The 24796-nt window shown below is 31.1% G+C and overlaps 1 protein-coding gene across 1 annotated transcript in view; it reads left to right on the forward strand.

Annotated features, from left to right (window-relative positions):
- LOC111050676 (cytochrome P450 4C1) overlaps positions 1 to 24230 on the forward strand; it is a 34166-nt gene extending 9936 nt beyond the window's left edge. The window contains exons 8-13 of the mRNA XM_039422002.1: positions 17550 to 17622; positions 19102 to 19211; positions 20146 to 20214; positions 21516 to 21684; positions 22023 to 22202; positions 23324 to 24230. Of these exons, the coding sequence (XP_039277936.1) occupies positions 17550 to 17622; positions 19102 to 19211; positions 20146 to 20214; positions 21516 to 21684; positions 22023 to 22202; positions 23324 to 23499 (777 nt within the window). The 3' untranslated portion in view covers positions 23500 to 24230. The remainder of the gene's footprint in view (positions 1 to 17549; positions 17623 to 19101; positions 19212 to 20145; positions 20215 to 21515; positions 21685 to 22022; positions 22203 to 23323) is intronic.
- Positions 24231 to 24796: the final 566 nt, after the last annotated feature.

Genomic DNA, 24796 nt, shown 5'->3' on the forward strand with positions numbered 1-24796 from the left:
TCGGTTCGGTTCACGGTCGTCTGGAAAGAGCACGAATAGGAGCAGTGGCGAGCAACCCGAAGGCATTCACTGGAGAGAGAGTGAAACGGAGCAGTCAACCTGCGCAGGCGCCGCAAGCATCTTCTGCGACTGCGCCTGCTTAGGTGAATAAGTGAATAGGCTATGTTGTAGTAATCACAATAATGCATAATCACATAATCATGCATAAGTGAATAGGTTATGTTGTAGTAATCACAATGTTGTGGTTCAGTGCGAGATTCTTTGTATAAATTGATGTTGTAAATATAAGTTCTTTGTATAAATAAATGTTTTAAATTGACTATTAATTCATCCTTTTCCTACTATACGAATGAATATTCACATTAAAATTATTTTACCACTCAAAGTCGTTGTCACGTAAAACTTTCGCCCGTATACCGACTTTACAGGCAACCAAGCAATTTTTTGTTCTACACAATAACCAGAATTAATTTAGTTGATGCAAAACTTTTGCTCAAATTGAAGCAGCTTTTACTACACAATTTATTGTAGCAGATCAGACTACGGACTGAGAACTGAAAACTGATTTAATAAGATTCACATTTATTAGTCAAGCTTATCTTTTCCACATTGAAAATAGCCTTTGGCCCGGTTGCACAGAAGCCTGTTGAATTTTAATTATGATTGAATTTCACGAGAGCCAATCAGAGAACATTTTTCTGAGAAGAAGGCTTCTCTTATTGGTTCACGTGGCTATCAATCGGGATTAAGTAGACATACTTTTGTAAAACCGGGTATTTGAGTGAGAAATAGTACGCTACATGTTAGTAGGCTATTACTATGTATAGGTAGTTATTTTGTCCAATAATTGACATTTTTCTGCAGGAGAGCATTTAATCCCAGCTGGTGTTTGGGTCAACATCGAGTTATTCAGCGTGCACAGATGTAGAGATCATTATTCTGATCCAGAAAAGTTCAACCCAGACAACTTCCTGCCAGAAAACACGAAAAGTCGACATCCTTTCGCATACGTTCCATTTAGTGCTGGTCCCAGAAACTGCATTGGTAAAATATTGGTTGAAAATATATAATTGTGTTATCTATGTGTTATCTAAATTTGGAAGAGGAATAGCACAAGGTTACCTTAATTTCCCTATCATTTTGATATTGTACTTATTGTATAAATGGAATGAATGAATAAATATTTGTATTGGTGAATATTTTTATTTTGGTAACTAATTGTTGATATTCTGTGAACTTTTCACGTCTTTTTCAATGTTTGTCCAAAGATTTGAGTTATTTTTATAATGTACAAAATTTTCATGATAGACCGATGGTAAATAACAACTACGGTAATTATTTTACATTTCAAGCCAAAAATTTGATCTACTTGATGAGAAGACTATTATAATTATTCTCATGAATAAAATTATTAATCTGAGTGCCCTTATTTCAAATTGAATGAAAAAGACTAAGAAATTGTCAATAAACCACTGATTTATTGATAATTAGAAAGACCGGTTTCGGTTATTACACCATTGTCAATCTCTGATAAACTAAAACTAAATACAAGAGCAGCAGAATTTATACTAGTAGGCGAGTACTGCTATTGGTCGAGGGCATGAACGCCTGCCATTGGCCTAGCTAGACAGTCTCCTCCCCCTCAACGGTGTGACAAAATGGCGGCTTAGCAACAGAATCGCCATGATAATAAAATTTACTTTGAGTACAAAATAAGAACCAAGAAAACAAGTGTGAAAGATAATAAAACAAATATGTAAATGGAAAAACTATTGACTAATGTATGCTTACAATTTTATGATAAAACTAAATTCGTAGTGTTGTACTGGTTGAAATGAATCTGGTCATTAAAACTATACTGGGAATTTTCCTTAGTTACTATTGTTATTTCTAAAGCCTCTAGAATATTCAAAGATCTGCCTTTGTTATTAACATGCAGAAACTCAACATTCTCCTTAACTGTGAACTTGTGATTATTTGTTATCAAATGTTCTGCAAACTTAGATTCCCCATTTGTTTATTCCAATCTCTGATGTGTTCTTAATTCTACTTTTGAAACTTTACCAGTCTGATCCACGTAACAAGCATAACAATCATCACATTTAAGTTTGTACACCCCACTTTTATCCCAAATTTCATTTTGTCTTTTACTCCAGCTAAATAGACTATTTAAAATCGGTTTGGTCTTGAAAGCAACATGAAATCCATTCCTCCTCAATTCCCTACCTATTTTATCAGATACAAGGCCTAAATATGGGATTGTTATCCAAGTCTTCTCCTCACAGTTTGAGCCTACAAAGCTAGAATTGATTGAAATTTTTCTATTAATTTTACTCAATAATCTGTCCACCATACTTTCTTCATACCCATTTGTGACAGCTATCTGTTTAATTTTAGTGATCTCAATATCAAAATCATGATGACTCATAGGTATTGTTAGTGCTCTATAGACCTTCAAATTATTACCCTTTCAAATTATTTTAGCAGGACATGTTTCGGCTGCTAATGTAATTTTCAAGTCTAATGTGATGTTCACATCAAACTCGGTAGCTCTGCAGAGTCTGTGGATGTAGAAAGATATGTCGCCGGCTTAAGCAATGCAGGTGTTCACATCGACCTTAGTGTATCTGCCAGCCGACGTTTCCAACACTGCTGGCATGCAGATGTTTTCGAATCCCTCTGGGAGCGATTTTCTCCAGGCATCCGAGCGGACGTTTTCAATAAAGATCTCTCATCAAAAGCCTAATTCGCGTAAAAATGGAGATAGAACAATTCTAATTTCAGATTCGGATTCAGTGCCTTAAAATTAATAATTTGGCTCGCGTTTGCTTAAAAAAATGAAAAATGAGGAATAATCAGAGATCTTGAAGAATCGCCTTCTGAACATTACCTAAAACACCTAATAAACTAGCATAACAGAGAAATTTGCTATTTTTTGAACATTTCATTATCAAAATTTGGGAATGGGATAGTTTTGGGCCAAGCCTGTTGTTCCTTCCTAATCATATATATATGATTTGTAATATTGTATCCACGAATAATAAGTAAATAAATAAATGTCACTACAAACCTATAATCATGTCTGATAACTTAGTCTAGACTGCAGATCAAATCAATTTGGAATATTGAGATAAGAAATGGAAAGGAAGAAATAAGCCTAAACCATCGATGAAAAATGTCATACCAAACTAAAATTCTTGTCTGATAATTCAGTCTAGACTGTAAATCAAATAAAAAATCTGAACTACCAGTATTACGATTAGAAATAGAGAGAAAGATTTGGAAAGAGATTGGAAAGAGTTCAAAATGAAGAGAGAGTTTGTTGAATTCAGTGAATGATGATACAAAATCTACTAGTAGGAACTTGCGATTGTCAATAAATAGAATGAATACATAAATAGTATTGATTGGAGAAACACTAAAAGGGTACTCAGGTTAATATTTTTATTCATATTAAAAGTAGCCTTAAAGAAAAAGACAACATTCTCATGCTATACTACTGATAAATAACGACTCATTTTCTTCCATTTTAGGCCAAAAATTTGCTCTCCTTGAAGAAAAGACTATCCTATCTTCCATATTGAGGAAATTCAGAGTGGAATCGACTGAAAAGCAAGAGGATATCTGTCTTATGATGGATCTTGTTCTTCGACCAGAGTCTGGTGTCAAAATCAAAATGTATCCTAGAGACAATAACAAACAATAACCATATTGGTAACTAATTAAAGTTTCCGAGTTTATTGAGGAAACAATATTAGATAATGATTGAAGTGAAAGTGACAAGTGAATTAGGCCTATGTTGTAAAAAACCCTGATTTAATAAATGTTAAGATATCCATTATTACCTAAGTTATGTTAAGAATTTCTGAGTGCTACATTTTCTACCCGATTTATAAAAGGAGATAATAGTGATAAAATAGGCAAATATTGTTACATCTAATATGTATATGCTGTCTTATTATAACTGTAGGCTACTGAAGAATCAATAGTTGAGAGAGGAGGATAGGCCTACTAACATAGATTTTGTTATATACCGTACCGGTATAGTCTATGTTTGATTGATTTTTATATGTTATTTTATATTTTTATTTCTGGAATATCAATTTTATTGACTGACTTGTCTTAGATGTTGACAGTATTTTTCTCTGTATAATAATTGTAATAATACGTATGTTAGTTGAGTTATTAAGTTATGACTTCTAATTACATCTCATATTGATAGTTTATTTTGAGGATTTTAATCAAATTAAGATACCGTACTAAAATGAAAGTAAAGTTTCAATAGAATTTTATACATATATGTTAGAGCTAGCTAAGATATGACTTTTAAATATATATTTCATTTCATTTATTCATAGACAATAGACACAATGCAGGTATAAACAACAGGCTTTCGCCCAAAACTGCTTTAAACCTTAATTTGGAATACACAGTCTAGAGGTTATGTAAAAATGATAACTTAATTTACACACTATTTTGAGTGAATAAGCTTTAATTATTGATAGTTTATTTTGAGGATATTGATCAAATTAAGATACTAAAATAAGTGTGAAGTTTCAATAGAAATTGTATTACTCTCTAATTAATGATAATTTTATGCTGCTTATTCAAGTTGTGTTGAAGAAATCGTTGGAATAATAAATTAGTTGAAAAACGAACTGGTCTCAATCACACTAGTTATAAACAAAGTGAGTTGAGGGATGTATAAATATAAAATAAAATAATTTCTTGATTATATCCACGAGTAGATATTTTATTTTAAAAATATTCTTCCTATAGTGACACAGTGTTAAATTCAGGGAAGATTGTGAATTGTGAGTGGAATCTACCTAATCTGGAATCAATCAATCTTTCAAGCACTGACACCAAAAATTTCCGAACCCATTCCTCAGCTTTTAGTATTTTGACTAGTGTATTCTGCTACCACTACTTTAAAATAATGTTATCTATGAAAACAAATATAAGATTATCTTGAGAATCAGCTGAATTCGTTGACTTTTACCCTTAAAAATTAAAAACAACTATTCTTATTATATTAATGGATATAACCGGTTACCCACTATTAATTATTCCTTCACAAATCATACAAGATACAATAAAAATACAATAAAGAATGAAACCTAATAATTGCAATATTATTGAAAAGAAATTAATGGAAATACAAAATAAGAAAAATACATATATACACAAGAAAATTATTTTTGAATAGAATATAGAAATGGATACATTGCAGCATGTAACTACAAAAATGTAAAGAATGTAAATGGTCTTTCTATTTTTCTTGCCATATTTACCATAGGTAAGAAAGTATTGCTTTCCGAAAAAAATTAAGGTACCCCAGTTTCTAAATTTCTATACGTTTCAAGGTCACCTGAGTCCAAAAAAGTAGTTTTTTCTTTAGGGCTACTTTCAAATATAAATAAAAATAGAAATCCAAGATTACTTAGGCTACTTATGAGTTAAATACTACTTATTCTTAGTATCTAAGAATACTCTGATTAACATATTTATTATAGAATGTTAATGTTACAAAATGTCTATCTGATTCATTAATTCATATATTCATTCATTTATTGTATAAAACACTATAATCATAATATAATTATGACATTGGAGGAAAAACTAGGCTGAGCCTGTAGGTACTATTTCTCTTATTTCTCTCTATAAATTTTGATAAAATGTCCAAATGTTAAGGTTATGTGTAATCACACACTGCTTCGTTACTTGAAGATTCTATCCATGTTTTGGAAAAAGTTGAGATGTATTCTGTAATAAATCTCTGATTTATTCTAGTGAGTAGCATATAATCACATATATCACGATATGGAAAGACATTTCAATTTTATCTAAAAAAAATCAATTCCCCCCATACACCCTTAGTCTCATACAAAGGAAATTCAGAGCCAGTACCTGGGGGGTCAGTAGTTATTTGGACCCGGAAATAATGCTAAAGAGCCTAATAATTTTCTATACAGTGTGCGAGTCTGAGTGTTGTTTAAAAATGTGAACTAATATGGTGAAATAGGAGTTGCTGTTGTTTTGATTCAGTATCAGCCGGCCACCAATTTAACGATAATAATAGGCCTAGGCTCAACGCCTGATAAAACTGCCTCCCGAATTGGTTAGAGAGTCAGTCGGCAACAAGCCGTCAGTATAAGAACACTGGTCATCCAGTGCGGTTCTAGACCGGTACTGCCATATCGGCACTTTCTGCGTATCTCAAAAGTTCTCTTATTATTATCATTTAGCTTTAATTTAAATAACTTTGAACCGGTGAGAATAATGTTTTAAATATTTGATTGTTAGAATTTCAGGTTCTTTTTATGTGAAAGTTTTAGTTTATGCGGTTTTGCAGGACAATTGAAACGACTGTCGGCTGAGTGATCTTCAGAGAAACTGATCTACAAAAATGACGAATCCTGTGAGTAGCAAATCAAATCAAATCAATTTATTCCACAGACAAACACTTTACAATTTGTATCGGCCACGTCAATATTACAAACTATATTTATTTATTTATTCGTGGACAGAATCACAAATCATATAAATATGATTAGGAATGAACAACAGGCTTGGCCCAAATCTATTCCATTCCCAAATTTTGATAAATTAACAAAATGTCAAAAAATAGGTTATGTTAGAGATCATACAACAATAGCAATTATACCTGAAAATCTAGATCGACTCCATGTTGACATTGAAATATTCATCTACACTATAAAAACAATTTTTTATAAAAAATTCTTAATTCTTAGTTTAAATACCCTGAGCGTCAATTCTCAAACATCTTGTGGTAAATGGTTATAGAACTTTATTGAAAAGGCCTTAAAACCAAAGACTTTAGAGAGATATGCATCTTTGAGGTCTTTGCTTAAAACTCATATGGCTGAATTTGTAAGAGCAGTACTCAGATTCGATTTATTCCTTGTGTTATAGGAATGAATGTTGTCATGAGTTGAGAATAAATGTAGATTTGACTTTACTTTGAAAGCAGTCAGTTAAACATAAAAATACAAGGTAAGCTCATGACTCCCAATCTAATGAACAACGGTTTAAAATGAGTTAAAGGAGGCACATTACAAATCTTTCTAATAGCTCTTTTTTGTAATGCAAATAAAGATTGAGAATGGCTGCCATTCGCCCATAATATTATATGCCATAAAGAAGATGAGAAATGAACATAACTATAATAAACAGCAATATCGTAATAATATTTAAATTATTATTGTATAGTAATATGTTCATATGAAAAAAGTAAAAATTTCACAATTATTTAAATTTTCAAAACTAATTTCACACTGAATCTGTTAGTAAAAAATGCATGCGTCAGGGGAAAATGTTATTCTTTAGTGAACAAAATAATAAATCATATTATCTTCTGAAATTCATAAAATCAAACCACGATATGCCATACACCTACATATTTACTTATCAAATAAAATATTCTATTCATAGTAGACCAGACAAACATCATATAAACCGTCCAAAAGTCGGTGTGTGCTTTTGAGTAACAAGCTTCATGTTATTTTTTAGAAATCGTCACCTGTTGCATGTTCGTTTTATCATTTATCATTGGTTTCTGCCATAGCCTATAGATAGAGTAGGCCACTTTATCTAAAGTAAGCCATTTTTTTGCTCATCTATTAATTATCTACACCAAACCACATCTTCTAAAAAGACGACTTCAACATACTGATGTGAAACTATAGAGAAAATGACTCACGAGTTGTGAAAGTTATGACTTGTACAAATTCATCAAAAGCGAAAAAAACTTCAATGAATAACAACAAAAGTCATTATTTCCAAAAATGCTCAAGCTGAATCACAGTGAGATTCAATATTATTGTATAAGATGTATTATATTCTCTTAAAAAGAAAGAAATAATTGAGAATAAATTTTCTGTTTCATCAAAGGAGTCAGTAGCAGCTCTAAGTCCCTTCCCTAAGAAAAATATAGACTACATTAATAACAGTCTCCTATTTTTTACATTGAATACAGCGGCCAAACCTAATGACAGATAGATTTCAAATACGGTGATGATGTACTAGCCTAGAAGATTATTTTAAATAACGTATTTCCACCCTGACATTGCTCTTTATATTGAGCCATTGAAAGATATGTCTCTACACATTACCGTATTGGTCAAGTACCATATAATATTAAATTTTATAAAACATACCGTACAGATAAGCCTACTAACTAGTAGTATAGAAAAATATTTTTTAATATTTCTATTTTCTATAAAGTTATTATAGGTACTTTATTCTGAGTGGGTGATTTTTTTGTACAGTCATTCAAAAACAGGAATAATCAAATCATTTGTGAATTCCATTTCCATGAATTATTGAATATATTTCTGTATTTAAGGATTCTGAATTGCGAATCTTGAATTATAGAATTTCTGAAAAATTGAGTATCAGAATCATAGTGAGGTCCACGTTATAATGGCAGTGTTTGATTAGCAATATGGTATAGATATCCTTGTCTATCATTCAACAAAGCGGATAGCGCTATCTCTTTCTCGCTTTGCTCTGTTGCAAGATCGTTCTTTAACAATGTAGAGCTAATAATCAATTAACAAAATATTCAATCTTAATTATGAAAATTAATAATTAAATGATTGAAAAATATCATTTTTGCTTAATAAAATATAATTGATTACCGGTATTTTACACGAGAATGAACAGTTAATATTACATCAATAAACCTGTATCAGCTACCGTCTATAGAAGGCATTGACAAGACTGAGGATCGGCAACCTTGTTCTCCTATCTTTCTCCACTGCCATTATAACGTGGACCTCACTATAGGATATTTTAGTATCTAACCTACTTATTTGTTAATAATTTTTGTTTCGACTATAATATAGGCCTATAATGCTGTTATTCTTTTTCTCAGATGATATCTTCTACTTTGGCTTCATTCGTGCTTACTATTATCGTAGCTTATATTGTCAAGATCGTCTATAGAAGAATACAATTTTTAAGGAAATTCAAAGGATTACCTGGCCCTAAAGCTTATCCACTCATTGGGAGTTCTATGGACATTTTATTTTTGAAGAGGAATGGTGAGTAGCCTATAAATAATAAATAAATAACTTTATATTAACAATATGGTAAATACTGGTACCTTAACTAAAATTTTTATTAAACTTGAGAATTGAAACTGAGATTTTCCTTCCTTTTCAAGGAATGGTGAGTAGCCTATAAATAATAAATACATAAATAACTTTGTAGTAACAATATAGTAAATACTGGTACCTTAACTAAAATTTTTATTAAACTTGAGATTGAAACTGAGATTTTCCTTCCTTTTCAAGGAATGGTGAGTAGCCTATAAATAATAAATACATAAATAACTTTGTAGTAACAATATAGTAAATACTGGTACCTTAACTAAAATTTTTATTAACTTGAGAATTGAAACTGAGATTTTCCTTCCTTTTCAAGGAATGGTGAGTAGCCTATAAATAATAAATACATAAATAATTTTGTAGTAACAATATAGTAAATACTGGTAATTTAACTAAAATTTTTATCAAACTTGAGAATTGAAACTGAGATTTTTATGTAAGGGCTTAACATACGTGGAAAGTGTTGTGTTTCATCTTCAAATTTTTCTTCATACATCCATCAGATCAAATAATTTTATTGAGAATTATAGTTTCGTATGATATGAATTGAAATTATTATTGAACAAAAATCCAAATTAAATGCTGTAATTCACCCCGAAGACTTCTACTATTGCAAATATTGACAACAGGGTAAACAGCTAGATGGAAATTCTATGAGCGCTACTATACAAAAATTAGTAATTTCCATCTGTGAAATTATTATTATGTAACTATTTCTGAAGATTGATATTTTTCCAACACGGTTCTTTCTATCCCACTTCAAATTGAGCATAAATTTTGTTGCAATTTTGACGTGAAAGGTTTTTTTTTCATTCAATTTTCGCACAAGATGCAGGGGGAGAAAGTTTTAGATTTTACTAAATACGTCTCTGTTTTTCGGAATTTCGGAATAAATAATTTACTAGGTAATAAATAATAATAACATTGTGTAAAATAATTTAGATTATAGAAAGAAATCTATATTATCATTCCTTAATAATAACATCAATAATTATTAGTGACATAATAATATATAAAATGATGATAATATAATAAAATGATAAAATGATTTATATATAAATCATAAATAATTATTAATGATATCATAATATATTAAAGGATATAATTTTAGGTAGCCAATCCATAAACAATATTTCGCATCTTCCAACATCCAACATACTTTTCATATAACAGTTCATGAATTTATCATGAGAGAGTTTGAGAGTTTAATGTCCCCCTAGATAAGGTTCAAAAGGTTATTCAATTATGTAATTTATCATACCTGTGTATGATTTATAGATATGATTCAAAGAATGTGTCATATATCAATTTTAGTTGGATTGACACTAACAGTTTTCTCTTTCACTAACAGAATTGATGAAATTGAATGCTGAGAGGAAAGAAGAATACAAATCGATCTATTTGCAATGGTCTGGCCCATTTGCAGAAATCCATCTTCTCAGGCCAGAATATGCTGAGGTAAGAAACGTTATTTCAAGAAAACATCTCACATCCACGGGGTAGGACTTTCGTAAAAAAAAAAATCAACACGGCAATTTGGGAGCTCTTTCCACAGCTAAGCATTATAAAAAGGTTCATATAGGCCAAAGTTAGTAGACAGAAATAATTAGTCTGTCTAGTAACGTTGCATTATAGGCTACCTGAACAGTTTGTAAAACATATATAGACATAAAAATAGTTTATATTAACTTATCAAAAGTGTATTTTTGTCTTTAGGGCTACTCTTAAATATAAAAAAAATAGAAATCCAAGTACCCTTTTTAAAATTGTTTACTCACATGTTTCGGCTATATAGCCTTCTAAGATTTCTATTTTTATTTCTACTTATTAGTGGTTTTGAACTATACTTGTAGATTCAAGAGTGAGTGATGAATAGATGAATTAAAATAAATTTGAAATTAATAGTATCGTTATTTTCCATAGAATTGGTCTCCGTTATTTGAAACAGCTATATCAAATGCTCAATCTGAATAGCACACAAAAAATTGACTAATGAATCTAACACAGAATACAAATTTTTTTGTGTTACCCAATACAATATACTAGATTTTTCTTTCTTGAGAACTTGACTATAATAATACAGTAATATTTTTATAATTCCAGGTAGCATTGAAAAGTACTGTGAATATCACAAAATCGTTGGCGTATGACTTCCTGAATGATTGGCTTGGTACTGGTCTACTAACAAGTGCAGGTACCACATAAATATGTAATATTATGACTGTGATCTTTGACTGACAGTGCAATATTTGATTCAGCTGGAACAAATATTATCATCGTGATAATATTGAGATATCATGTCAAATTATGACAAGATATCATGAATATAGTTTTAAAATGCGTCAGATTATCTGCTCTTTTACAACTCCTCCAATACTTAAAAATTTAAACACTTTTGCAAGGAATTTTATGAATTCTTCTAGTTTTCAACAATATTATCATGTAGGCCTATTCTCACCATTTCCACTCGAATTAGAAATCACTATCCTATTCTTGGATGATTTTATAGTAATAATCTACTTCATGATTCTATCAATTCTATCAATCTACTTGATTTGATTTGATTGATTTGAATATCTTGAAAAAAAAAAACATGAATTGAATAAGATACAAAGGCCCGGTTGCACAACAAGGCGTTTTTGAAAAGACAGCTTCTCTGATTGGTTTTCGTGGAATTAATCACGGTTAAAATTTAACCGGCTGTTGTGCAACCGGCACATAGAGTAAGTAAGATTCTCAATAATTCTAACAATGATTTTTAAACAATAATAGCCTTAACAAAGTCACAATATCGCTGTAAATCTGTGGATGGGAAAAATGAGTGGAGCCCACTTGAAGATGATTTCAGTTTTAGGATGTAAATTTTAGAAACTCAAGGATCTAAATGTTGTCCCTCTTTTCAAATTTACGAGTCAAACATTGTGGGAAACATAACTTACTCATTTTCAAAACATGAGGTGTAGTTTATTGTCTCTCAATCAAGTATGAATAATAAATAGGAATGGTTTTCAACTGAGGTAGATAAAACAAAATTATCATAAGAGAGTTTGAGAGATTAATGTCCCCCTAGATAAGGTTCAAAAGGTCATCCAATATTATGTAATTTATCAAACACTTTTTACTTTCTAAACTAGCCTATTATTCATTCATGAGCTACCTACTGTATTTTTCCATACACTGTCCTACTAATAAAAACAATATAAAAATCAATCTTTGAAGCACACCCTTTATTTTTAAAAAAAAACTTTAATATAGTTGAACAACTAGTCTCGGTGATCACACACCATCGACAGGTTATAAAATAAAATGTGATCACCGAAACTAGTTGAAGAACTATTTTAAAGTTTTTTAAAAAATAAAGGGTGCTTCAAGATTTTTATATTGTTTTTATTAATTTAAAAAGTAGCCAATGTGAATTATGTGACCTACTGTATTTTATTTATCAACGTATTCTGCCATACGACATTTTAATGCAATTTAATTCTCACCAAAGATTTTTTTCATGGTCAATCCAGGAGGACATTGATAAAAACCATGTTTTTGGACTCGGGGGACCTTGAAACGTATAGAAAACTTAAAAATAGAAATAAAAATAAAAATGTCAGTACCCTTTTTGAATTATTTAATCACAACACGCACATTGGTCAATGTCCGAAACATGCTGTGATTGAATAATTCAAAAAGGGTACTGAGATTTTTATTTTTCTTTCTATTTTTATTACTAGTAGCCCTATACAGAAAAGAGAGAAAACTTAAAATTGGGGTACCTATATTTTTGTTGGAGAGCAATTCTTCCCTTACCTATGGTAATGTGGCAAGGAAAGTAAAAAGTGTAGTGACAAATAACTGAAAAATATCCAAAGTTATTCATATTTGCATATGTTTTACAGGCAGAAAATGGCAAGAGAGACGAAAAATGATAACACCTGCGTTCCATTTCGGAATTCTGGAGGACTTTGTTGAGACATTTGGTGAGAAGAGTAGATTTCTTGTGAATTTATTGGAGAAAAAGGAATTTGGTAAAGAGTTCAACATATATCCAATGATAACAAACTGTGCACTAGACATCATTTGCGGTGAGTTTTTCATAGTAATAATTTTTTTTAATCATTAGTACATTAAATAGGTACTTAATTCTAAAGGTGCGTACAGATATACGCCCCTCCAACACGCTCCGCACTCGCTCTGTAATCGCTCCACGCACGCTCTGCACTCGCTCCGCAATCGCTCCGATCATGAACGTTACGGGAGATGTTAGCTCTTCTCGCGTTCCACTCTTGCTCCCCGGTCGATCATCAATCGATCTGCTCGAGTGACGTTCGATTGCGGAGCAGAGCGAAAGTCTGTACGCACCTTTATAAAATCTCAGAAATATCCACGAGCAATTCAATAAGACTCCGCATCACTAAGGGTAAAATTTATTATTTTCATGAAGGTACAATCTACTCTTTTTAAAATTAAAGAATGGTTAAGAAAAACCGATACAGTACAGTAGGTAATTTTTATCAATCTTACCCCATGCGAAACGATTTTTGTGAACTTGTAATCTTGTAATACTATAAACTTATACGGTATTTCATAAATTGATCCTAATTTCAACCTTTTTTTGAGTAAGATAAATAGAGATGATAGTCATGTTATTTATCTCTTTCCTGTATAGGGCTAATTATTTTAAAAAAAGGGTACTGAGATTTTTATTTTCTTTATATTTATAGAGATGATAGTTTATAGTTATTGTTCAACTTCTGAAATATTTTTTTCCAAATTACCTATAAGTTAATTTGTATAGCAAATTTTGGTAGTGTATTGTAGAAGTCTCCCTTTACTGAAAATTGAAAGCTCACAGCTAAAATTTATTACTTTGCTGAAAAGTTTTAAACTGTTGTTCAATTGTTTTCATTGGTTAGAATGCAATTTAGGGGAGAGTTGGGCATTTATTTATTAAACGAAACTATTTTTATTGCATTAATTCTCTCCATTCTCAACTTATTTTTTATAATATTAATCTATTTTCAGAATCAGCAATGGGTACTCCGGTGAATGCTCAGGAAAAGAGTGGATCAGAGTACGTGAAAGCGGTCTTTGAGTGAGTAAATGAAGTTTTTTTGATTAAATTTTAAAATTTATCTTCATATTGTGTGAAGAAACAGAAGGATATTCTCATAATTAGGTTGCCATTAAATCAGTTTTCGAAGAGGAAACCTGATTGCGTGAGTTTAAGGTGTAGAGTGTAATTGTATGTGCAAAAATAAATTGAGATAAGAATCATGTCCAGACTAGAACATAGACTACCCGCTACCAGACTAGACTTTACATTTTACATTGATATAATATTTGTGAAATAACACCATAGTACTTTTTTGAGAACCTTTTAATATAAAATAACAAATTAAAAACAACTAATTTTGATGCTTACATCATCATCATCATCTTCAAGTTTTGGAAATAAATAACTTCAAATAAACAAATAATCATCTTCAAGTAATTTACTTCAACATGTCAAAAATTATTTTTTTCAGTAAGTTCTCAAAAAATGTAGCCTACTATAGTGTTATTTTACAAATAAGAAATAAGTAGCACTGGATATATACGTTTTCAGATGATATAATATCAAATTATGAATAACTGAATACCTAAATATTGCACATGTTTAAGTTGCACATAATTTAGGCCACCGTTTCAATTACGGACTTACAAAAAGTCCCAGCAGAATACAAAGGGTAAGTTTGGTTCATTCAATCCCATTAATCAAATTATTTCATAAGATTGACTAAAAATAAATAATTATTCTATATTGTCTCAATTACATATTGTTATTATAGGATATAACGTGTAAAACGTTATACTTTTTTGGAAGAATGAAATTTTAATATTTTTCATCTCAGGATAAGTATAATTACAGGACTAAATACAGTAGGACTAAATTTTCACAATCATGAATCATTAAATTTTATATAATTATTAGTATAAGTTAGTAAATGTTCATAATCATAGCCTACTGTAATTTTCATTTAACTGTTGATTTTTGTATAATTTCACTAGCCGTCAGGCTCGCTTCGCTCGCCATATCCGTCTAGCCAGGGTGCTCCGCCCCCTGGACCCCCGACTGGATCGTCCAAGAATGAGATCAGCAGGCTCGCTTCGCTCGCCTGCATTTTTCATTTGAGCATTTTTATCATATGTTGGGACAATCCAGTCGGGGGTCCAGACTAAACGTCTGGCTAAACGGATATGGCGAGCGAAGCAAGCCTGACGGCTAGTAATATAATGTTCCCAGGATTGAAGTAGCAGTGCCCAATCAATTTTTCCGCGATAAATGCATTTAAATCTTCAACTTGGTGCCAACCTAACAAAGTCAACTCAACTTAATGCCAACCTGACAAAATTATCAATTTAGTTGCCAGTTAACAACTGTTTCGAAGAGGTATTCTGTCTAGATTAGAGTTCTATAGTAACATATGATATGGAAATTTCAATTATAATTAAGAGATTGGGAGAAGAAGAATATACATGCTAGAAGACGAACTTTAAACCCTTAAAAAACAACCCTTAGAGTTAAAATATTGCCAAAAGATTTCTTAGTGCGCCTCTAAAGGGCCAACTGAACATACCTACCAAATTTGAACGTTTTTGGTCCGGTAGATTTTTAGTTATGCGAGTGAGTGAGTGAGTGAGTGAGTGAGTGAGTGAGTGAGTGAGTCAGTCAGTCAGTCAGTCAGTCAGTCAGTCAGTCAGTCAGTCAGTCAGTCAGTCAGTCAGTCAGTGAGTGCCATTTCGCATTTATATATATAGATTAATTTATGTTTGTACAGTGTCAGTGAACTAATACTCCACAGAGCTTTGAGACCATGGCTGTTTGCGGATAACGTATGGAAGATGAATCAATTTAAAAATCTAGGATGAATCAGTTCATAAAATTCCCAATGGTTCTGGTTCAATGGTTTATGGTTAACATAATACGTAGTATAATATGTCTCTTTATAATAATAATATAGTATAATATCTATCATATTAAATCAGAATGTTGGATTCTTGATACGATAGGTCTCATAATGAGACTATGAGCACCGGCTCCAATAGTTTTATTAATGTGGTATAATGTATATTATAATATTGTAGGTTTGCTATTCCCATTTGCTACAATCATCTTCATGATTTTATATCAAGAGTCTTCTTCTTCTACATATCTTCATAATTATCTTCTTTCTTACTGCCACATTATTATAATGAATAATAAAGTTTTTACATTGTTAAACTGTGAAAATCTTTTGTTTATCTTTGATCTAAGATCATCAACAAGATAATCTTTTATCTTGGACAGAACTTTGAACTCTCAATTTCCTCAGTAAGAACATACGGTAACCTATTTTTTTCGGACATTTCATTATTTATCAAAATTTGGGAACAGAATAGTTTTGGGCTATGCCTGTTGTTCTATCCCGATCATATTCATATGATTTGTAATTATATCAACGAATAAATAAATAAATAAATAAATCTTTTATATAGTCCTGCTAATAATTTATAAAGAATTTCAACACCTCTTCGCTCAGGTTTTTTTAACCTTGCAGGGACCCTCCTTATAATAAGGATTATATTAAGGACCCTCCTTAATATAATTTATATTACCGTATAGAATTACTTATTATACTACAATATCGGGGCACCGAGCTACGCTCGTTATTTTTATTTATTGATAAACAAAACACAATTCTCTAAAATGATCGTGTTTATATTTCACAGCTGGCTATATGATTGATGTCATCTTATGAGTTTCGGGGATGCGATATTTTTATTTTTCACATACTCACTTTTTTACTATCCACAGCTGTTTCAGCCAAGGATGAATTATCCTTTTAATGTCGTTCAGTGAGTTTTCCCAAGGATGAGACCCAGTGAAATCGAATTTTTATATCATAAACCCACTATGTTCCAAATTTTTCGTGAAAATCTTTTGAGCCGTTTTCGAGATCCGTTGAATATAAATAACCAGATATAAAAATACAAATAGGTATATGGAAATTGCTCGCCTAATATAATAGGATATGTTCCAAATTTCATGAAAATCGTTGGAGCCGTTTTCGAGATTCGTTGAACATAAATAACCAGATATAAAAATACAAATATACGGAAATTGCTCGCTTAATATAATAGGATACTGCCATACTGTATAACTAACTATTATGTTATGTATTTTATACTTTAAGGGCCGTTTGCACAGTCAAAGCTTAAACTCGATTTAATCAGTTGGTGGCTTAAACTTAAAATGAAACACATTATAACAAACTAGACTTGATATGGATTTGATCCAGTTTTAAATGAAATTTAGTTTAAACTGTCACTGTGCAAACGGCTTTAAGTTTCAAACTTTGTAGCTATCATTAAGGATAAATAAATTTGAATTTGAATTTAAAGGTAATCATGGAACGAAGAGCGGTCAGAGCCATTTCAAAGAATTCAATTCATTCCGAAACAGATGATGGAGTTGGTGAGTCAAATTCTTCAATAAGACTTTACTGTTTTTATATTTTTTGGTAATTGGGAATAAGTAGAGACCGAATGACAATAGACTGGAATTACGATTTTATATGTAGGCCTATGCTTGAAATGATTCCCATTCCTTTATGTAAAATTAATGTAGATTCAATACAAAGCTTATCTAATACTAGATTTTTACAATAGAAAAAAACTTACAAATTTCAAGTTATATTGCGTACATCGATAGTTCGTTCCCTTTAGAGTGTTTGGAATTCAAAAAGGCATACTATACCACAATAGTCTGCAAATATAATAAAAATAGAAATCCAAGAACCATTTACTTGTTTACTCACTACACGTTTCAGCCATATGATGCAATATTCTTCTTCTATATATATATATAAAAGCGAAATGGCACTCACTGACTGACTGACTGACTGACTCACTCACTCACTCACTCGCAGAACTAAAAATCGACCGGACCAAAAACGTTCAAATTTGGTAGGTATGTTCAGTTGGCCCTTTAGAGGCGCACTAAGAAATCTTTTGGCAATATTTTAACTCTAAGGGTTGTTTTTAAGGGTTTAAATTTCGTCTTTTAGCATGTATATTCTTCTTCTCCCAATCTCTTAATTATAATTGAAATTTCCATATCATATGTTACTATAGAACTATAATCTAGATAGAGTACCTCTTCGAAACAGTTGTTAGCTGGCAACTAAATTAATAATTTTGTCAGGTTGGCATTAAGTTGAGTTGATTTTGTTAGGTTGGCACCAAGTTGAAGATTTAAATGCATTTATCGCGGAAAAATTGATTGGGTACTGCTACTTCAATCCTGGGAATATTATATTACTAGCCGTCAGGCTCGCTTCGCTCGCCTTATCCGTTTAGCCAGACGTTTAGTCTGAACCCCTGACTGGATTGTCCTAACATGATAAAAATGCAGGCGAGCCTGCTAATCTCATTCTTGGACGATCCAGTCGGGGGTCCAGAGGGCGGAGCCCCCTCGCTAGACGGATATGGCGAGCGAAGCGAACCTGACGGCTAGTTAGTTATATTTATATTCATTAGAGTAGCCCTAACGAGAAAAGACTATAATAGTCTGATATTATATTTTTTACAGAGATTGGAGCACCCTCGATGCTTTAATTTCATTTTCGGAAAGATCTTACGTCGAATAAACTGGAAAATTAATTCACTTATTGTAACATCAATCAATCAATAGTTTATTTTTCCTTCATACAATGCATACATTAATGTCTATAATTACATAAATACAATTGACAATTAACAAAATAAGTTAGAAGTAAAATAGTATTATTATTGAATACGGAAAGTCCCTGAAAAGGTTAAAAACATACTATAAAACATCATTGGCCAAGAAGAAGAGCAATCTCTTATAGATATAAATAATATTATTGCTAATAATACCACACGGTACTTGACACTTGACAAGATTATGATGTACTGTACTCCTTATTTCCAGGGAGAAGGAAGAAGAGAGCTTTCCTAGATTTGCTCCTGGAGGCATCTGAAAATGGACATGAATTATCGCAAGCTGATATAAGAGAGGAAGTTGATACATTCATGTTTGAGGTGAATAATAAATTATGGTGAACAAATTAATAATTAAATAAGAAAGAAGCAAAACAAATCAATTTTGAATATTGTATTCATGACTTTAGCTGTGTTATAATTTTTCAGTTTTATTCACGAATTATTTATTACCGTAATCTGTTGAAATGATATAGGCCTTATATTCAATATCAGAACTTTAGTTGGTATTTTTGTTAACATAGACCTCATAAGGTGTTTTTTTTTCATAGTCATTCAATATCAGCTGTTTTACTCAACTATGTTTCGGACAGAAACAATCATACTTATGCGGTAAATTATCGTTACCGGACTTGTGACGTAAAGTACTATGGAAATTTTTGGAATTTAAGAACTTTGAGATCCTCCTGCCCTGTCTGCCCTCAATTTGTCCGACTCTCCTCTTGTAATAAAAGCTATCAGAATTCGTATATATTCGTTTTTGGATTTTCTCTAAACTCTAAAAATGATCTCAGAATTTGTCCATTTCTGTCTTCTCAGCTTTTACCTGAACTCTAGAATACAAACACTATTAAAAGACTCAACCTATTTCGGACTATGTGAATAACCTTATCCTATAATTAATTTAGGAGAGGAATAGCACAAGGTTACCATATTTTTTCTTTTCCCATCATTTTGATGGTGTATTTATTGTATAAATCAATAAAGAATAAGAATATTATACTCATAGCTTATTGTTACTTTTGTAACTTCTCGAATCACACTTTTGGCTCTGAGAGTATAGTAGCGTATAAGAGCAGTTATACTATAAACTTTTCCTCGATGTAATCGAATTTTCCAAAAGTTGAAAAGAAGTAAGCTCTGTTGAAAGAAGAGGGTTTTCATGTACCGTATGTGTCTTTTTTGAGAATTTTCCAACGTTGTTGCTCTGTTGAAAGAAGAGATTTTTCATTTTTATCATGTGTATTTTTTGTAGGGACATGACACAACTGCGGCCAGTATTGCCTGGGTGATATTTCTCTTGGGAAACAACCCTGAAGTTCAGGTAAGGTACCATAATAATAATCAAACATTATTTTTTATGGTCTCTTTCATTATCGTAATCAAAAACAATTCATTCTATACGAGACAGAACAAACAATACAAAACTACACTATACAAACATCCATATTCATGAAATACCAAAACCTTCAGAGGGTACTTGGATTTTACATTTTTTGGTCATAAAATACTGTACATCATAAGCCTCACACTCATACCATGATTTGATTGTGTGTAGTATAATAAAAAATTAGATTTTTTAGCATTGAGAAGAAATGCATCTTAACTTTTTCCATATTTTCATGATCAGTAATATCTTTTTAATCCTGAGTTCTGTACGATTTAAAATAAAAGATTAAAACAACGTTCCTTTTGATAATTTTTTATTAATTACTAGCTGGCCCGGCGAACTTCGTACCGCCAAATAGTTTAATGCATCTCATGGCAAACTTCAGCTGGATGCACACCTGAGGAGGCGCGATGCGGCATTTTATTTATATAGATAATTTTACAACTACAAAATAAATAATTTACTAAAAATCAATTAATTCTGAACACCAAAGACAGCACAATTATTCGAAACAAAGCAATGTCTTTAGAGCATGTAAGTCTCTAACCTGAGGTCACACTGCTGGATGGTTACACACAGAACAGTCATTTTTTTTTTTTAGTCGGGGCGTTAGAATAAAATACATGGGCGGTTATGGAGCAGCACACACTCTTGTCTACTATCTACCGACGGCTGTTGTATGACGCAATGATTATAACAGCTGATTTTTATTTCTGTGTGTGGCCAGCTCACAAATCTTCTCCCATAAGGATTACATGTAAACTTTGAAGGATCGTAGGAAAGAGTCCTGAAGTCGGATTATAAATTTGATAGGCCATAAACCTGGTCCTGAACATAGGAACACAACTAAAAAAATCATCAAATTCGGTGCACACCATAAAAAAGTTATTGAATGTCAAAATTTGAGGCTCGATTTTTATTTATATAGATTAGCTAGTACCGTACTAGAGTACCGGTACTATTTCTCTATGAGTAATAATTATTATTATCAAACGAAAATCCAAATTGAATGTTTTAATCCCAAATTAAATTTTAATCCCATAATAATAATTATTTTTTATTGATTAGCATTTGAATAAATGCTATTTATCATGATTTCCATTCTCTATGAGTATTTCTCTCTTGGGTATTCACATATTGGATGTATTCTAATAAATAGAGTACGGAATGTTTTTTGAAATTGAATGAATGAATAGTTTACCTAATATTCAGTTAATTTAATTTTTATATTCCAGGACAAAGTAGTGGAAGAATTGAATGATATCTTTGGTGACTCAGATCGGTTGGCTACCATACATGATCTGAATAGCATGAAATATTTGGAAATGGTCATTAAAGAGACACTAAGACTTTATCCGAGTGTACCCTTTATTGGACGGCTTGTAACTGAAGACTTTGTTGTGGGTGAGTCAATCAAATTATTAATTGTTTAAATTTAAAATAATATGAATGAAATAGAGGGTTTTAGGTGAATATGTCAGTAATGATGCATGGCAATACTCATCTAGAATTTATCAATTACTCTCACTCGTTATATATCGGTATCACTATTATTAAAAACATGAAGTTTCCCATTTATTAAAAACATTTCAAACTTTAAAACATTTCAAACAAAAGGGTACCTACTTCATGTTTTTATATTGTTTTTGATAATTTTAATAATGTAGCACAAGTGAAGTGAATTTATTGGTATTTATCGGTATGTAGAAACTTTGATTGCTACTTTTATTAAATTTTTCCAGGTCCCCATAAAATCCCAGCGGGTGTTTGGTTAAACATTGAATTATTCAACGTTCATAGATGTAAAGATCATTATCCTGATCCAGAAAAGTTCAACCCAGACAATTTTCTGCCAGAAAAGATGCAAAATCGACATCCATTTGCATACGTCCCCTTCAGTGCTGGCCCTAGAAATTGCATTGGTAAATATTTATTATACAGATAATAATATGTATTTCATTACAAACTGCAAAAATTGTCATAAGATAATATATTTGACTATTTATGAATTATGTTGGGTTGATTCGCCATCAAATTGTATTTTTTCTTTAGGGCTTTATTCTTAAATATAAATAAAAATTAGAAATCCAAGTACAGTACCCTTATAAAATTGTTCAATCACGACATGTGTAGGCTATATAATGCCATTATCATGATTTCCTAATCACTCGATAATGGCATGATCATAATTCTCCAATCACTTGATAATGGCATTATATAGGTAGCCGGAACACGTCCTGATTGAACAATTTTAAAAGGGTACTGTACTTGGATTTCTAATTTTTATTTATAGTTTGACTATTCTGTTGGAAGATTTACTATATTCAATTATTATCCAATCAAAGATTTAAAATATTCATCATAGTTCATAGTATCTAATATTCATTAAATTTGAATTGTCATGCAATGAGTTTAGTTTATAATCAAATAATATCTTGATTAATATCTTAAAAAGATTAATTCTCATATACTAAAATGAACATTTTACTGTTTATTGAAAAACTTCTGTAATACAGTAGTTATATAAAACTATTATTTCAGTAATTCAATAGTTTTATTTTCGGACCACTGAAGATTAGAATAGCTATAATTATGTTGTAGGTCAACTATCTATCACAGCTGTCAACTATGTAGATACCTACGGTATCCTAATACGGCTCTTTATTTAAACATGGAACATAGATTATTGATAAAGTGACAATGAAGTCGAGATATTTAATAAACTTTGATGCTGTTTTCTATGACTACTGAACACTTCATAATAAGGCTAGGCACACACCAGTTAGTCAAGACAAGACAAGACATGATCAGACATGGTAGTAAGTCACAATACTTCACGTTGCTTATGGAGACATGTCTAATTGCAATGACTAATCAGTGTGAGTTGCGTCATAAGCAACAATGTGAAGTATTGTGACTAAACGTATCTTGTTTTGTCTTGACTAACTGGTGTGTGCCTAGCCTTACTCTCACTTTGTCTCGAAGTGTCTCATATTCAACAGAGTTATTTTTTACATTTGCACTAAAATATTACTCTTTTCAGGTCAAAAATTCGCTCTACTTGAAGAGAAAACAGTACTATCATCTATTTTGAGGAAATTCAGAGTAGAATCAACTGAGAAGCAGGAAGATATTTGCTTGATAATGGATCTTGTTCTTCGACCCGAGTCTGGTGTCAAAATCAAAATGTACCCTAGAGACGACAAAAATACAAAGTAGGCAGATAATTAATGAGTTGGGATGAAAGTGTTCTCATCATCTGATAATGATAAAGTATCGGCTCAGAGAATGAGGTGTGAAAATTAAACTGATGTTGGAATAGATCTTCAATCTTTGCTCTTCATGACGTGGAGAGCCTCATCCAAGTTCAATGCATGGTTTCTTAGTTAATGTTCTGAAGAGTTTAATTATTTAATACAAAGAGATTCAAATCTGATCATGACCATGACCTATATTTAGGTACGGTACCGTATCATCCATTCATGCTGAATGAGGAAAAGATTTAAATTCTGGAATATTGAATAATCTCTCACCATCAACCATGTATAAATGAGAGGCATTCAACTTTGCTAGGTATTTATTTCAAATATGATTCTCCACTGTAGACTGACTGACACATTTTTAGCTTTACGTGACATGTTTGAATTATTTTTGTAGGCTCATTATACAATGTATCATCATAATTATTCACTGGATGAACGTGGTCCAATTATTGGATGAATGAAGCATTAGAAAAGGAATAATGTAAATATGATACAATATATAATATAATACATTTACAAGATTTTAATGTACTGAAAGTGTGCTTTTACTTTGATTATATAGATTAATAGATTTTAGTAGTTATTTATGATAATATATAGTGGTCTTCAAAATACCTGCAAATGTATGGTAATTGAAAATGAAATGTAATAACTTAAGGGTTTTGAATCTCAATTTTGTTCCAAATAAATTCTCCACGTTCATCCAGTAAATAATTAAATGAATGATAAGCATTAGAAAAGAAATAATGTAAATATAATACAATACAACTAACAAGATTTTAATGTGCTGATCGAAAGTGTGTTTTTACTTTGATTATATAGATTATATCTTAGTATAGTTAGTATAATTATGATAATATTATAGATTAAAGTGGTCTTCAAAATACCTGAAAATGTATGGTAATTGAGAAATCAAATTGAATAACTTGAAGGGGTTTGGATCTCAATTTTTTTCAAATAAATTCTTTTTTATGTGTATTTTTGAGTATTTCTTTAACTTTTCCCATGTTTTGCATAATTGGTAGGTAAATCTATTTGATATTGATAGTCGGGAGATGGCATTGTGTGAATGAGCCATCTTCGAAAATTATGTAGCCAAATCAAAATGAAAACATAGAGATACTACCATTGAAAACATTCTCCTATTTTTACGATATAAAGTTTAAGGTAGAACTTAGCCTATTTGATTTACTGAAAAAATCAATTTACAGATATTTAATCTCAAACTTACAAAAAAGTTGAGTTGAAAAACA

The sequence above is a fragment of the Nilaparvata lugens genome, chromosome 2 (genome assembly GCF_014356525.2).
Source record: "Nilaparvata lugens isolate BPH chromosome 2, ASM1435652v1, whole genome shotgun sequence".
Classification (NCBI taxonomy): Eukaryota; Metazoa; Arthropoda; class Insecta; order Hemiptera; family Delphacidae; genus Nilaparvata; species Nilaparvata lugens.